The sequence below is a fragment of the Apodemus sylvaticus genome, chromosome 1 (assembly GCF_947179515.1).
Source record: "Apodemus sylvaticus chromosome 1, mApoSyl1.1, whole genome shotgun sequence".
In the NCBI taxonomy this organism is placed as follows: Eukaryota; Metazoa; Chordata; class Mammalia; order Rodentia; family Muridae; genus Apodemus; species Apodemus sylvaticus.
In genome coordinates, this window is record NC_067472.1 from 52,437,873 (window position 1) to 52,451,995 (window position 14,123).

At 49.8% G+C, this 14,123-nt stretch overlaps 1 protein-coding gene across 1 annotated transcript; it reads left to right on the forward strand.

Annotated features, from left to right (window-relative positions):
* Nucleotides 1–1,862: 1,862 nt before the first annotated feature.
* Nucleotides 1,863–8,170, forward strand: Zp1 (zona pellucida glycoprotein 1). Its single transcript, XM_052173050.1, has 12 exons — nt 1,863–2,076; nt 2,982–3,103; nt 3,422–3,785; nt 3,876–4,019; nt 4,426–4,613; nt 4,779–4,876; nt 5,629–5,756; nt 5,841–6,030; nt 6,133–6,277; nt 7,554–7,635; nt 7,740–7,847; nt 8,040–8,170. Exons 1-12 carry the CDS (start codon nt 1,905–1,907, stop codon nt 8,168–8,170), a joined length of 1,872 nt encoding a protein of 623 aa, XP_052029010.1. The 5' UTR covers nt 1,863–1,904.
* The last annotated feature ends 5,953 nt before the right edge of the window (nt 8,171–14,123 follow it).

A 14,123-nucleotide genomic window follows, 5' to 3' on the forward strand; every position in this document is an offset into this window, starting at 1 on the left:
CCTTCTAATAGTCCCAGGCACCTTTTGCTGTCAATAAACCTGGTAGATACATCTCCTAAGCTTTCCTGATATCTAAATAGGAAGCCATGTTTATTCGACTATCTTTTCTTTTTAAAAAAATTTTTATTTATTTATTATATATAAGTAGACTGTAGCTGTCTTCAGACACACCATAATAGGGCATCAGATCTCATTACAGATGGTTGTGAGCCACCATGTGGCTGCTGGGAGTTGAACTCAGGACCTCTGGAAGAGCAGTCAGTGCTTTTAACCACTGAGCCATTATCTATTTTTATTTTATAATATTTCATTTATTATGCTTAAGCACTGCTTATCAAAAATGCTCGGGACTAAAGGTGTTTTATGTCATGTGTGCATGTGTGTTCTGTGAGCACTCCATGAGTAGAGGTCTTAGTTTGTCTTCCAATACTGTGATAAACAGCATGTTTCATTTTATACTTACAGCTAACAAACAGTGCATCACTGGGGGAAGTCGGGACAGGAGGAAACCATGGAGGAACGCTGCTTACTAGCTTGCTCTTTGTGGCTCGCTCAACTTACTTATTTGTATAAACCAGGACCACCTGCCCAGGGGTAGCACCACCCACAATGGCCTGGGCCGTCCAGTGTCAATCACCAATCAAGAAAATTCCCCAACAGGTCAATCTGATGAGGGCATCTTTCCAATTGAGGAAAGTTTCTTCTTCCAGATGACTCTAACTTATGTCAAGTTGAAAAAAAAAAAAAAAAAAAACCAGCACACCTGTTCTTTACTGCGCCTTATTCCCCTGGGAAGGGATCTCTCAGTGAATCTGGAGCGAGGCTAGCAGCCAGAAAGTCCCAATAATCCTTTTATCTTTGATCCCAAGAGTGATAGGGTTACAAACACCTCGCCTTTTACATGGGTGCTGGGGATTTGAACTCAGATCATCATACTTGCATAGCAGCACTTTCACCAACTGAGCCTCTCTCTGTCTTTCTGTCTGCCTGCCTCTTTCTCTCTCTCTCTCTCTCTCTCTCTCTCTCTCTCTCTTTCTCTTTCTATTTTCTCTCCTTTGGAATGTTTGCATTCTCCTGGGGATGGCACCCTAGACTAAATAGAAATTTCACTTATGTCCCATACACACTTTATGCACATAGCCTGGAGGTATTCCTGATAGTGGCGGTCTTGTTTATTTTTGATTTTGAGACTGGGTCTCCCTCTGTAGTCCAGGCTGCCTTCAAACTCATGATCCTCATGCCTCAACCTCCCAAGTGCTGGGATTACAGGCATGTACCACCACGTGGACCCAGCAACTGGATTTTGATTTGTGCCATATCGTGTGTGTGGCATGTGACTCATCACAAGAACAAGAACAGACTTCCACTTTTGCTGTTATATTTCTGCTCAGATTTTTTCAGACATATGTGCATCTGGGATTTTGCATTTTCAAGCAGAGGATGTGACAGCCAAGGATTAACTTCGAGAACACTGAGAGACGCTACTGCCAGTCTCTGACTGCTCACCACCCACCACTCTACACACTCTGACACTCGGGAAGCACCCACTCAGTGGACTGAAGCATACAGGAATATGACTGCTACTCTATAACCTGCCTGCAGCCTCTTTGCTAGAAATCCCTGGGTAGTCCCAGCTGCCACAGAAAACTGGTAAGGGGTCAAGGGCAGCTTTCTGAAGATCCTTGATAGACCCAGGATGGGCCATGCCTTCCCCTGCTTCAGGGGAGGGAGTTTCTCCATAGTCCCTTGTAGGCCATGCAGCTGCCCTCCCAGGTGGATCCCCTTTGCCCCCAGAGGCTACCACTTCCTGCCTGATCTATATAAAGGCCTGGCCCCAGGCAGGCTGATGGGGAACTCACAGGGGCTGTTCTGGGTGTCTGTGGTGACCGACAGGAGCCTCCATCATGGCCTGGGGTTGTTTTGTGGTCCTGCTTCTGCTGGTGGTAGCTCCCCTGAGATTGGGTCAGCGCCTCCATCTCAAGCCTGGCTTTGAATACAGCTATGACTGTGGGGTTCGGGGCATGCAGCTGCTGGTGTTCCACAAGCCAAACCAGACTATCCAATTCAAGGTGTTGGGTGAGTGCTGGCAGGTGCCCGGTGCCCTTCCCAATTTCCCATGCCTTGTCCCAAGCCCAGCTGCTGCAAGGAGGGAGCTAGACCTCCTCTGGGGAACAGGAGCTGGGAGAGTATATGCCAGCCATTCAGAGGACTGCAAGAGAGCCAGCCTCTTGCCCATCACCACACAGAGACAGGACTCTCCTGTGGCCCTGTGCACAATGATTACCTGTAGGAAAGACAGGCTCTCACTCAAAAATGCTGGGCTCTGAACTTCCAGCTGCAAGCTTCAGGCCCACAAAACACCCTCGGGGGTGTGACATAATGCAGAGAATGGGTGTGGGAGGTTCTGTGTGAGGATTCGAACCTCACCTTCAGAGCAGCATCTGCAAGGTGGGAAAGATGACCCCCTCCCCCACACACATTTGCCCTGTGCACGGAAAAGGAAGGGTGAGGGCAGACCTGGGATGCGGGTGGGGGTGGGGTGAGGTGGGGTTGGTGCTTGTGGTTCTGAGGTAACAAGTGAGCATTTAGCAGGTGTCTCCAAATGAGGGAAAGAGCCAGTTAAGATGACAATAAGCTCACCCATTCTTTCACTCTACCCTCACTCCACCCCTAATGTGTGTGCCTGAGAAAGTTCTGGCTTTTGGGACTCCCAGATGCCTCCAGCCAAGGAACAAGGCTAACTAAGACTGTAAGGTGTTCAGTCTGTGCCTGACACCCTGTGAACACTCCTTTGTCCCAGCTACAAAGCGCCAATGGCAGAGGTGAAAACCAAAGCCAGAAAGGGAAAGACACTTGTCTTAGGCCACACAGCAAAACTAGGTCTTAGAACAAGCCTGCCTCTAGAGCTTTTCAGCGGTTCCTAGCAGCCCCTTGCCCTCCAGCATCTGAGGCTCCCTCCCCAATCTCCTCCTCCTACCCAGATGAATTTGGGAACCGGTTTGAAGTGAATAACTGCTCTATCTGCTACCACTGGGTGACCAGTGAGGACCAGGAGCCTGCGGTATTCTCAGCTGATTACAAAGGCTGCCATGTTCTGGAGAAGGTAAGGAGAGTCACACGTACAAGGAGGACAGAGGGAGCTTGTCCTGACAGCCCCTCATGGCCAGAGGAGCATGGAGCCTAGGAGGGGTGGGGAGTGGGTAGGTGAACAATTAGATCCTGAGATGCCACAAATCAGCTCCAGCTCTACCAGGGCTGCTCAGTTTCTATTAATAGCAGCCATCCTGGGTGGCAGCCACTCCAGGGGGTGTCGTCAACAGCCAGGCGCCATGCTCTGGCCTCCAGCCCAGCCCTCATGCACACCTGAAGCATCAGGTGGCCACACTCAGCTGCTCTCTGTGACCCTCTCTCTCACCTGCAGGATGGGCGGTTCCACCTGAGGGTGTTCATTCAAGCCGTACTACCCAATGGCCGTGTGGATACAGCACAAGATGTCACTCTGATCTGTCCCAAACCAGACCACATTGTGACTCCGGACCCCTACCTGGCTCCACCCACCACACCTGAGCCTTTTACACCTCATATGTTTGCCCTTCACCCCATCACTGGGCACACCTTGGCTGGCTCTGGCCACCCTGATCTCACCACGTTGTACTCAGAGCACAGCTTCACCCATCCAACTCCTGCCCCACCATCCCCAGGGCCTGGACCTGCTGGACCCACCGTGCCTCATCCCCAGTGGGGCATGCTGGAGCCCTGGGAATTGACTGAGCTGGATTCTGTAGGTATGTGAGCCTTCTGTGTACACACGTCTGTGTCTTGGGACCTTTGGCCTCTGAGCAGTCATTTCCTCACTGCTCTGTCACCAACCCTAGGTACCCATCTGCCCCAGGAGCGGTGCCAGGTAGCCTCTGGGCACATCCCCTGCATGGTAAAAGGTAGTTCTAAGGAAGCCTGTCAGCAGGCTGGCTGCTGCTATGACAATACCAAGGAAGTGCCCTGTTACTATGGCAACACAGGTACAACCTCCCATCCCAAGCATGCTTCTGTAGGTCCTGGCTTAGCAGGGGAAGTCTCCCTTCCATCTAGCTGAAGTGCCTTGTATGCAGTCTGAGAGAACCCAGCTCCCGAGTAGATGCAACAACCCTCAGATAAGAAGAGCACCTGCCCCAGGGGACTGTTAGGCCCCTTTCTTACAGACCCTGACCTTGCGCTGTAGCATTCATCAACCCTCTTTTCTGTCAGCTCCTAGGACATTTGCTTAGGCCAATGGTGGGAAGAACAATGCCCAGATCCCTTGACTCCTGACTAGTGGCTAAATATTGTCACTCCCCTCCCCCCCCAGCCCATCCCCTGTCCCTGAGCTGGAGAGATTGAATCCCAAAGTCCTGATCTGCCTCTTGGATCTATCTGCCTTTGTCCTAGTCACTCTCCAGTGTTTCAAAAGTGGCTACTTTACGTTGGTCATGTCGCAAGAAACAGCCCTGACACACGGGGTCCTGCTGGACAATGTCCACCTGGCCTATGCGCCCAACGGATGTCCCCCTACCCAGAGGACAAGTGCTTTTGTGGTCTTCCATGTCCCTCTCACCCTCTGTGGAACGGCCATCCAGGTAGGAGTGGAACTTAGGCTGGAAATGAGTCCCACCTCCTGAGGGGTATCACCAGCCAGCTACCCCTTTATCCGCTGGGGCATCATCACGGTCCAGGTAGGGGCGAGATGCATGCTGGGAGTGAGCCCCACCCCTAGGGAGCCTCAGTCACCACCTGCTCCTCAGGTGGTCGGTGAGCAGCTCATTTATGAGAATCAGCTGGTGTCTGGCATTGACGTCCAACAGGGACCGCAGGGTTCCATCACCCGGGACAGTGTCTTCCGGTGAGTAGTGGCTGGGTTCCAGCCTGGGTGTAGGGTGTGAGACCAGCAAAGTACTTATGACTTAGAAGTCGGGACACAATCCTTGTAGCGTGCTTCAAGCTTTCAGACTTAAGTGCTTGAGGCAGTCTGTTTCAGCATGGCATCAAAGACTTTAGGGAAGGGGGAAATCAGAAGTACAGGAGGACAGCTGGAGTCTGTCGGATTAGACTAAACGAGCACAAGACAACAGTGTGAGGCCTTCATGGCTGGTGTGAGTACTATCATCAGTGGGCATTGGGCATGGGACCCTGGAGGCATGGATCAGTGACCACATGGCACTCAAGCTACTAAGGAGACACTGGCAGGCTAGTTGCAAGGACAAGCAAGGCCCCAAGACCCAGTCCTGTGACCTCCATAATGCTCACTAGAGCTTCTCAGTGGGGCAAAGAGGTTAATACAAGGCTTAGGCATTAAAGGCTTGCTCATGGCTCCACAATCCAGGTCTTCCCACCACACTTCAGAGACCTCAAGTGCCAGGAGAGAGTCCCGTTGTTTTGATACTGTGATACCTGGCACCTAGAGAAGGCCCTGGTGTAGCCAATACGAGCTGTCCTGGGCAGACTAAGTGGGCAGAAGAGCAGAAAAGGGTGAACAACAACATCCCCCGGCCCTCTGCACCCTGTGGAGAAAGCTGTCTGTGGCATCCATTGTTGGGATGTTGGTGATGGCTTAGACTTACAACTTCCCTCAACCTCTTGTGCTTGGTCTTTTAGACTTCATGTTCGTTGTATCTTCAACGCTAGCGATCTCCTGCCCATCCAGGCTTCTATCTTCTCCCACCAACCACCTGCCCCTGTGTCCCAGTCTGGACCCCTGAGGATGGAGCTGAGGATTGCCACGGGTACAACCCCCACCCCCACCCCACCTGCTATGCTCCCTTCCTCCCTGTAATGCCTTGATCCACAGTCTGTCACTCTCTCTGCAGATAAGACTTTCAGCTCCTACTACCAGGGGAGTGACTATCCGCTTGTCAAACTGCTCCAGGAACCAGTCTATGTAGAGGTCCGACTCCTGCAGAGAACTGATCCCAGTCTGGCCCTGGTGCTACACCAGTGCTGGGCCACGCCCACTGCCAGCCCCTTTGAGCAGCCCCAATGGCCCATTCTGTCAGATGGGTAAGTGATACCAGATGACTAAACTGTGCCCCAGGGTAGGGTTGGGGGGTATTTCCTGCCTGCCACACCTCCTTACAGAGGTTTCTGAACTCTTCAATCTAGGTGTCCTTTCAAGGGTGACAACTACAGAACACAAGTGGTAGCCGCAGACAGGGAGGCGCTGCCCCTCTGGTCCCATTATCAGCGCTTCACCATCGCCACCTTCACTCTCCTCGACTCCAGCTCCCAGAATGCCCTTAAGGGACAGGTTAGGAAGACCTTTTTTTTTCTCTCTTTCTCTCATGTCCCATGCCACCTGCTTGAGTGGCCATTAGCGGGTCACCACATCCTCCCTGCACCCCACAGGCTAACACTAAGATCCCAGCTTGTGGATTGGCTGTTATCAAGTGTTGGGGACAACAGCTCCAGGGAGGAGGCAAGGTCTTCAGAACATGACCCATACACAATTTAGGAGAGAAGGGAGAGGTAGCTGACAAGATGGCTCAGAAGGTAAAGGTAATTGCTGCCAAGCCTGCTGACCCAAGTTCAATTTCTAGATAGAGCTGCATTGTGGACAGAGAGAACAGGCTCCCACGATTTGTCTCTGAGCCTCACACATGTGCTGCGCTGTGGTGTGCACATCCCCTGTACATGCATACAGATACAAAACAACTAAAAGTCAGAAGGAAAAAACACTGAGTGTGGCTACGATCAACCTAAATCTCAGCACCAGCTGTGGTATTTCTGTGTGGTCTCACGTCTGATTCTAGAAATGATAATGTGTTCCTTATTATTCTGCTTTGGTTTTTAGCATAGCAGCTTCTCCAGAAGACAAAAATGGATGTACTTAGGGTCTTTAAACCTCTTTAGCTTTTCTATATGGCATACACACGGCACCATAGGAAACACACTGGTATGGTCTAGCCGGTGACTGATAGTACAACATGTTCTAACATCAATCGCCCAATGTTCACAGATCTCTGTTTAAATCCCTGCCCTTTACTCATCAGGTGTGACTGATCCTGCTGGGAAGCAACACCAAGGGTGGCATCACTCCCACCTGTGTGCTCCCTCCCAAGCCAAGAGGTCTACTGATGCTGCCTCTGGTCTCCTCCCTTGAGCTGTTTCTGAAAGCAGTGGTGCCTTGTCCTCTTTGCTACCTCCAGGTATTATCTGCAGGGGCGAAGAGAGGACAGCAGACATCTGTTGTCTGGCACTGTGGCCAAACCTCACGTCTTCTCTGTTAGCTGCCTTCCAATGGTTCTGCTCCCGGGGGCAGAAGGCAGAGGACAGGACAGACAGAGAACCATAGCTCTCTTGAATGCCACAGTTCCTGCTCAGGAAGCAGAAGGTCTGAACTCCAAACTGAGAACACCACAGTTTCCATCCCCACCAGTGTCGGGCAGCTGTGGTCATAGGCTCTGCTCACCCACATCTCTCCCTGCACTAACAGCCCTGCACCGGAATCTTTCAGCCCTGTATCTGTGTTGCCAGTATAGCCACACAAACCTGGGCCACCCCTTGACTGTGTTTCTTTCTACCAGGTCTATTTCTTCTGCAGTGCCTCTGTCTGCCACCCTGTGGGGTCCGAGACATGCTCTACTACATGTGACTCTGGGATAGCAAGTGAGTCTGGGGTATTTGTCTTTGGAGACATCATTATCATTACACCTGTAGCCGGCTCTCAGGCCACTAGGGTTTGGAGGCCAGACAGCTTTTCTCCCGGGCAGGGCGTCGACGATCTTCTGGTCACCACAACAGCACTATTCAGGCCCTGGACATTGTGAGCTCTCCAGGAGCGGTGGGCTTTGAGGATGCTACTAAACTTGAGCCTTCAGGTACCAGGGTTTGGGAGTGTCCCAAACGGTCCTAGCCCTCGCTGTATAAATGCTGATGAAACAGGGAAGCTCTGGCCTTGTGGAAGGCAGAGGTGTGGTGTAACTCCTCTAAATGAGGAACTAAGTAAAACTAGCCCGGCTCCTTATCTACAGACAGCTACAAGGGACCCTCCCGCTCCCCTTCTCTGACAGGTTCCAGCAGGAACTCCAGTTCAAGAGTGCTCCTCCTGCTATTGGCCATTACCCTAGCCCTGGTGGCTGGTATCTTTGTGGGTCTGATCTGGGCCTGGGCCCAGAAGCTCTGGGAAAGCATCAGACATTAAATGGGCTCAATAAACCATTGTTTGAAAACTACTGAAAATCGATGTGGGGAAGTTATTTACTAAACCTGATGTGGGGAAGTTATTTACTAAACCTGATGTATGTCTTTTCCAAGGGTGTGGGTATTTGAGGCGGAAACAAGGTCTTCTCACTCTATAGCCAAGACTGGTTTTGAACTCAGTGATTCTTCTGCCTCAGAGTGCTGGGAATCCAGGGGTAAGCCACATAAGAGACTTGTTTAGCGTCAGTAGTGTCCTTTCAGAATCTTGACCCTATACTACACAGTCACATTACCCAGAACATTTCAGTCCAACTTCCACCTTTATGGCAGTGTCTCTGTAAAATTACAACAGAGGTTGGATGGTCCTGTCACTCACAATGCCACAGCCACTGTAACAGATGCAGTGTCACAGGTATGTACACACTTGCACCAAGTGTGTACTAGGAGAGCATGGATACACAGGCGCACCCTCAGGACAGAATACTTGATTATATAGCCAAGGACTGATAACTGGCTTACATACTTCCTGTACTACTTTTTTTTTTCAAATATTTATTATTTATATGAGTACAGTGTAGTTGTCTTCAGACACACCAGAAGAGGGCATCAGATCCCATTACACATGGTTGTGAGCCACCATGTGGTTGCTAGGAACTGAACTCAGGACCTCTGGAAGAGGAGTCAGTGTTCTCAACTGCTGGGCCATCTTTCCAGCCCCTATAGTACATTTTTAACCACTATTTTAATCTTTTAACTTGTTTTGTTTTTTTAATTGTACATGTGGAGGCCAGAGGACAACTTTGTGGAGTCAGTTCTCCCACTTGACACAGGTTCTGGGGATTGAACTCAGGTCATCTGGTGTGTATAGCAAGTGTCTTGATGTGATGAAGTCACCTCATGGCCTTTGCCATTAATTTGTAGTGTAACTCCTGCTCACAGCGACTGACTAAAGCTGGACACTTAATGCCAGTAGGCTACTTCTGTGCAGCTTCCCACGGCTCAGGTTTACTACATTCCTGACTGAATCAATGGACTAGAGAAGGCTGAGCACAATGGTCCATGCCTTCAATCCCAGCACCTGCAGGGGGCAGAAGCAGGCAGGTCTGCATTTGAGGCCAGCTTGGTCTATTTCTGAGTTCCTGTACAGCCAAGGCTCATAGACCCTGTCTCAAAAGACTCAGTCTCTGTGGAACAACTGGCAAAATGTTTTATTCCTAGGGGAGAGGTGTGCATGCGTGGGAGTCGGGAGACATACTTTGGGGTCAGTTCTTTCCTTCCACCTTTAGGCATAAGGGATGGAACTCAGGTTGTAAGGCTTGCAGAGCAACCTTTTTTTTTTTTTTTTTTTTTTTTTTTTGGTGTGTGTGTGTGAGCTGAGCCCCACTAATCCACACAATGACATCTAACACTGTCCTCAAAGCAACTCAGTGCGCAGGGTCTGGGGAGAATGCCACTAAGCAAGGGAAGGTGGTCTTTCAGGAATAACAGCAAAAGCAGAGCTAGGAAATGGTTAGAACCAGGCAGTCGGCAAAGAGCAGCAGTTGGGCGCTGATGACCTGGCGGGAGCTCATCTAGATGTGGGTGTCCTCAGAGCACCTGCGAAGCTGCCTTCCTGACAAGAGGGAGCCAGAAGTCCCACGAACTGACTCGTCAAACCTGAACCTGAGGAGTTACTCAGTCCCACTGCATCCAAAAGATACAGGATGTACAGCTGACTCCCAGCCTTCTAAAGTCAGCCGGTGCACAACCCGCTGGCAGCACAGGGTAGGCCTTGATCTTGCCCTGCCCCTTGGGAATGGCCACCATCCCATAGGGCAGGACCAGGCTACGTTCAAGAATATCATGCTGACTGATGTAGGCTGGGAGGGAGGCAGGTTCAGCAAGGGGTACAGGAAGGATCCTGAAAAGCCAGAGACATCTCTGGGCCTCTGGCAGGACATGCGCTTAGCTGCCACAAGGGTGACAAGCCAGCAACCCTCTTTTGACACAAAGCCCCTTCCCCACCCTACTCCATCTGTCCAGGTCACGGTTAGATGTGGACTCCAATGCCTGACTCGACATCCTTGCTTCTCCCTGGGCCTCAGAGGCAGCAGCTGAACTCCTCCCCGGGTCTGTTTTATCTTGTTAAATGAGCCTAGGGTTTAATCCCTAGGAATACCAACTCAACCCAGTTGATAAAGATACCCAGAATCACGTGTGAGACCAGTCAGCACTTTCTGGTTGCTAGCCACTGATCGGAATTTCTCTTCTTCATACTCCAAGCTATTGTTTGCCTAGGTTTTGTTTTGTTTTGTTTTTAGTTTTGTTTGGGTATAAGGTCAAGTCCACAACCAAGACACAGGACTGGGAAAACTCCATTTTTTTTTCCTAAAAGAAGCAGCACACCACCAAGGCAGGAGACCCAACCAGGGCAGGAGATCCAGATACTGGCCATAAAGCAAATGTCCCTTCTTGGGGCTGCCTCCCAGGTGTGGCTAGTGACATGGCCACACAGGCACAGGCAAGGGTAGGATGTATTCATGGCAGGAGAATCAGCATGGCTGGGTTAGAAAGCTGGCTGATTCCATCAGCTCCTCCTGAGTTGGAACTAGGCTGGACATCCACCCGGCAGGGGCCACCTGCAATCACTTCCAGGTTAAAAACAAAACGGTAAACGCCTTGTGCCATTCTTCTGTTTGCTTTCCTATTTGTCACTGTGTATGTATGCCTGGGGGATAAGTTATGAGCATGGCGTGGCATATACACGGAGGCCAGAGAGTGACTGTTGTCAGTTCTCTCCTATCTTTATATGGATTCTGGGGATCAAATCCAGGTTGTCAGCTTGCAGATCCAACACCTTACCCACTGAGCGATCTTGCTGATGATTCCTCTTATATTTTTCAAGTTAATCACATTTCCTTCTTCCCTTTCCTCCTCCAACCCCTCCCATATAAACCCTTGTTCTTTCACATACTTTGCCTTTGTGTGTGTATGTGTGTGTGTGTGTGTGTGTGTATGCACACAGTCTATGTTATGTATAATGTATATATTTGGAGAACTCACAATCACCATTTTATTAAGCCAGCATCATCCCTAACCATATTCTAAATATTTATCCTTATACTTTTCTTGTTTTTGGTTTTGTTTTTGGTTTTTGGACATGGATCTGATATAACCGAGGCCAACCCTATGGCTTTGAACTTCTGAGCCTCCTGCTGGGCTGACAGCCAGGGACCTGATTTCACTCAGTACTGGGTGCAGATGGAGAAAGCACCGTCTCAGCAGAGCGAGCTATGTTCCCAGCCCCAGTGCCCCAATCCCTATCATCTTAAGCATCTGTGTCGTACAGCTTTCTGTTGAACTAGGACACATCTGATCTGTTAGAGGAAGCCAAGCCTATCACTTCAGGTACCAAGTGTGAATGCAGTTATGTAAGTGTGGACCTCTGTGCATTGCTTTCTCAGAGGAAATTCTTAGATAGAACTCCTGGGTCAGACAGCAGCCACATCCCTTCTGACTGTGGGCTGAGACCTGCCTTCTCTGCCTCTCCAGATGGTTCTAGATCTCTGCCCATCTGAGAACCAGAGGCGGCCACTACTGTCTTAAAGCAATTCTGTTGTTAGAAGCTTTGCATCTTCATAGCTGCTTGCCTCTTATAACCTGCTGTGTCCCATCTCCGTTTGTTTTCCTTGTCCATAGAGCATTCAGGACCCAAAAGGGGTTCTTCCTAATTCCCAGCAAGTGGCCATGGGGTTTCCTTCATGCATTTCCCTCTCACACTTTCATCTTTGAATATAGCAAAAACCTTCCCTGTAAAACCATAAACATATCCAACTTGCCCTTTGGGGCTGTTATTTTACCAATGGCTTCTTACTTTCAAGTTACACATGATTTTTGATAGGGACTTTGTAATGATTGACATGGTATACAGGTTCTGTGGACAAAAACACAGAGAAAACACCAACAGCAAAGCTCTCTGCAAAACTAGCTTTCCTGCACTCTAGATGGCAGACGGCATATTCCTAGATACCAAAATCTCTCATGAATTGAGCTCAGAAGAAAACCGCTCCCTTTCTTCATTTCCACCTTCTAGCCCGGGCCTAGGACAAGGTAAATCAGAGCTGATGGGGAGGAAGGCGGGAAGGTCACCAATCCTGAGGGAGACGCAGGGCTGCTTGCAGTCCATCAGATTTCCTGCCTTTAGGCCACAGCTACAGGAGACCCAAGGGTCCCCTGCCTCTCCACTCTCCCCAACAAGGCGCTGAGAACAAATTATTTCCGTGTGGTTCCTGTGGGTGAGGGCTGACCCTGTCAGCTCAGTGGCTCATCAGGTAAAGGAATTTACTGCCAAGACAGCTGACCTGAGTTTGGTCTCTGGGACCCACATGGTGGAAGAAAACCAAAGCCCACAAGCAGTGTTCTGACTTCCACACGTGCTATGGCGAAAGGGCACATACCACACATATATAAGATAAAAAGTGATATAAAAAGGAATATTGCAGAGTTCACTGCTACAACTTAATCTCTGTGGCTTCTATCCAGGCATTCCTGTGGGAACATTTAATGCAAAAGGCCTTTTCTGTTCCAATAATGGGCAATACCAGACCAGTCTTTAAAGTAAATAACAAAGATGCCAAATTTTATTTTTATATGCACTAAGTCACTGTTGAACTAATGTGGGGCCCGGGGGCGGGCAGAAAAAGTCACACAGATGGGCTGAAAATAAAAACAAAACCTCTGGGAAGTAAAAACAGTTTCTAATTTGGGAACTCTGGGGGTGGGGGCAGGGGCTTCTTCAGAATCCTGACAATGTTGACATTCCGCCTGGATGAGAACAGGGAGCCTGCCAAAGGCAGAAGTCTAGATGTAGGCCTCTGAGGAAAGGAGCCTGCAGAGGCTCAATCCACAGTTAGGGCAAGGGGGACATCCTGTCTGTCTGTCCTGGTGCTGGTGAACTAGAAAGAATTCTGCCTTAATAATGAGACCTCTAATCTCTCTTCCCAATGTGTGCCATCTAAAGTCTTAGTATGGGGGTAGGACAGGGGGCTCCCTCCAGTGTCGGTCCTGTCAGTCCTGGTGGGATTCTGCTTCATCTTGCTCCCTGGCTGGACTGATGAGCTTTTTGGTTTTGTGAAGCTTGCTTTTTGTTTGTTTGGGGTTTTTTTGTTGGTGTTTGTTTCAAGACAGGGTTTCTCTGTATAGCCCTGGCTATCCTGAAACTCACTCCATAGACCAGGCTGGCCTCAAACTCAGAAATCCTCCTGCCTTTGCTTCCTAAGTGCTGGGAATAAAGGCGTGCTCCACCACTGCCTGGCTTGTTTTTTCAAAATAGGGTTCCTCTGTGTAGTCCTAGTTGCCCTGGAACTCACTCTGTAGACCAGGCTAGCCCTGAACTCAGATTTACCTACCTCTGAGTGCTTGGATTAAAAGTTTGCACCATTATACCCAGCTGGATTGATGAGCTTTAACGTCAGGCTTAAAGATGGAGAATATGGGCATCAAGCACTGGGCGCCTCTGTAACTGTTACAGCCATCCCAAAGCAGGGAACAGTCACTAGTTACTGAGGGCCACCCTGTGCTCATTCCCTGCAATAGCTCACTTAGCCCTACCAGGGTAGGCACCACAAACTCGTACAGACACAAGACTCATTGTAAAAAGGTAGAGTTAGACGTCAAACTGATGCTTGGTGCCAGAGTCCATACTAATCATCCATGACCCTACACTCCAAGACCCTGGGAGGAGATCACTAGCTGTCCACTGCTGTCTCAGCATGGTCTCTGAAACTAGGCTTTAAAATCCCAAATCAAGGCCAAGTCTTAGGCCAAGCGGCTTCTCAGACACTCACCTGCAGTAGGGAGCTAGCACCGCCTGCTGGCTAGAGGCATGCTTTGCAGGAGCCCAGCCAAGATGCTAGGTTAGTTGGGAGCTCTCCTTGCACCTAGGTGTCCTTGGTTGGTGCTCCAAGTTGAAGAAC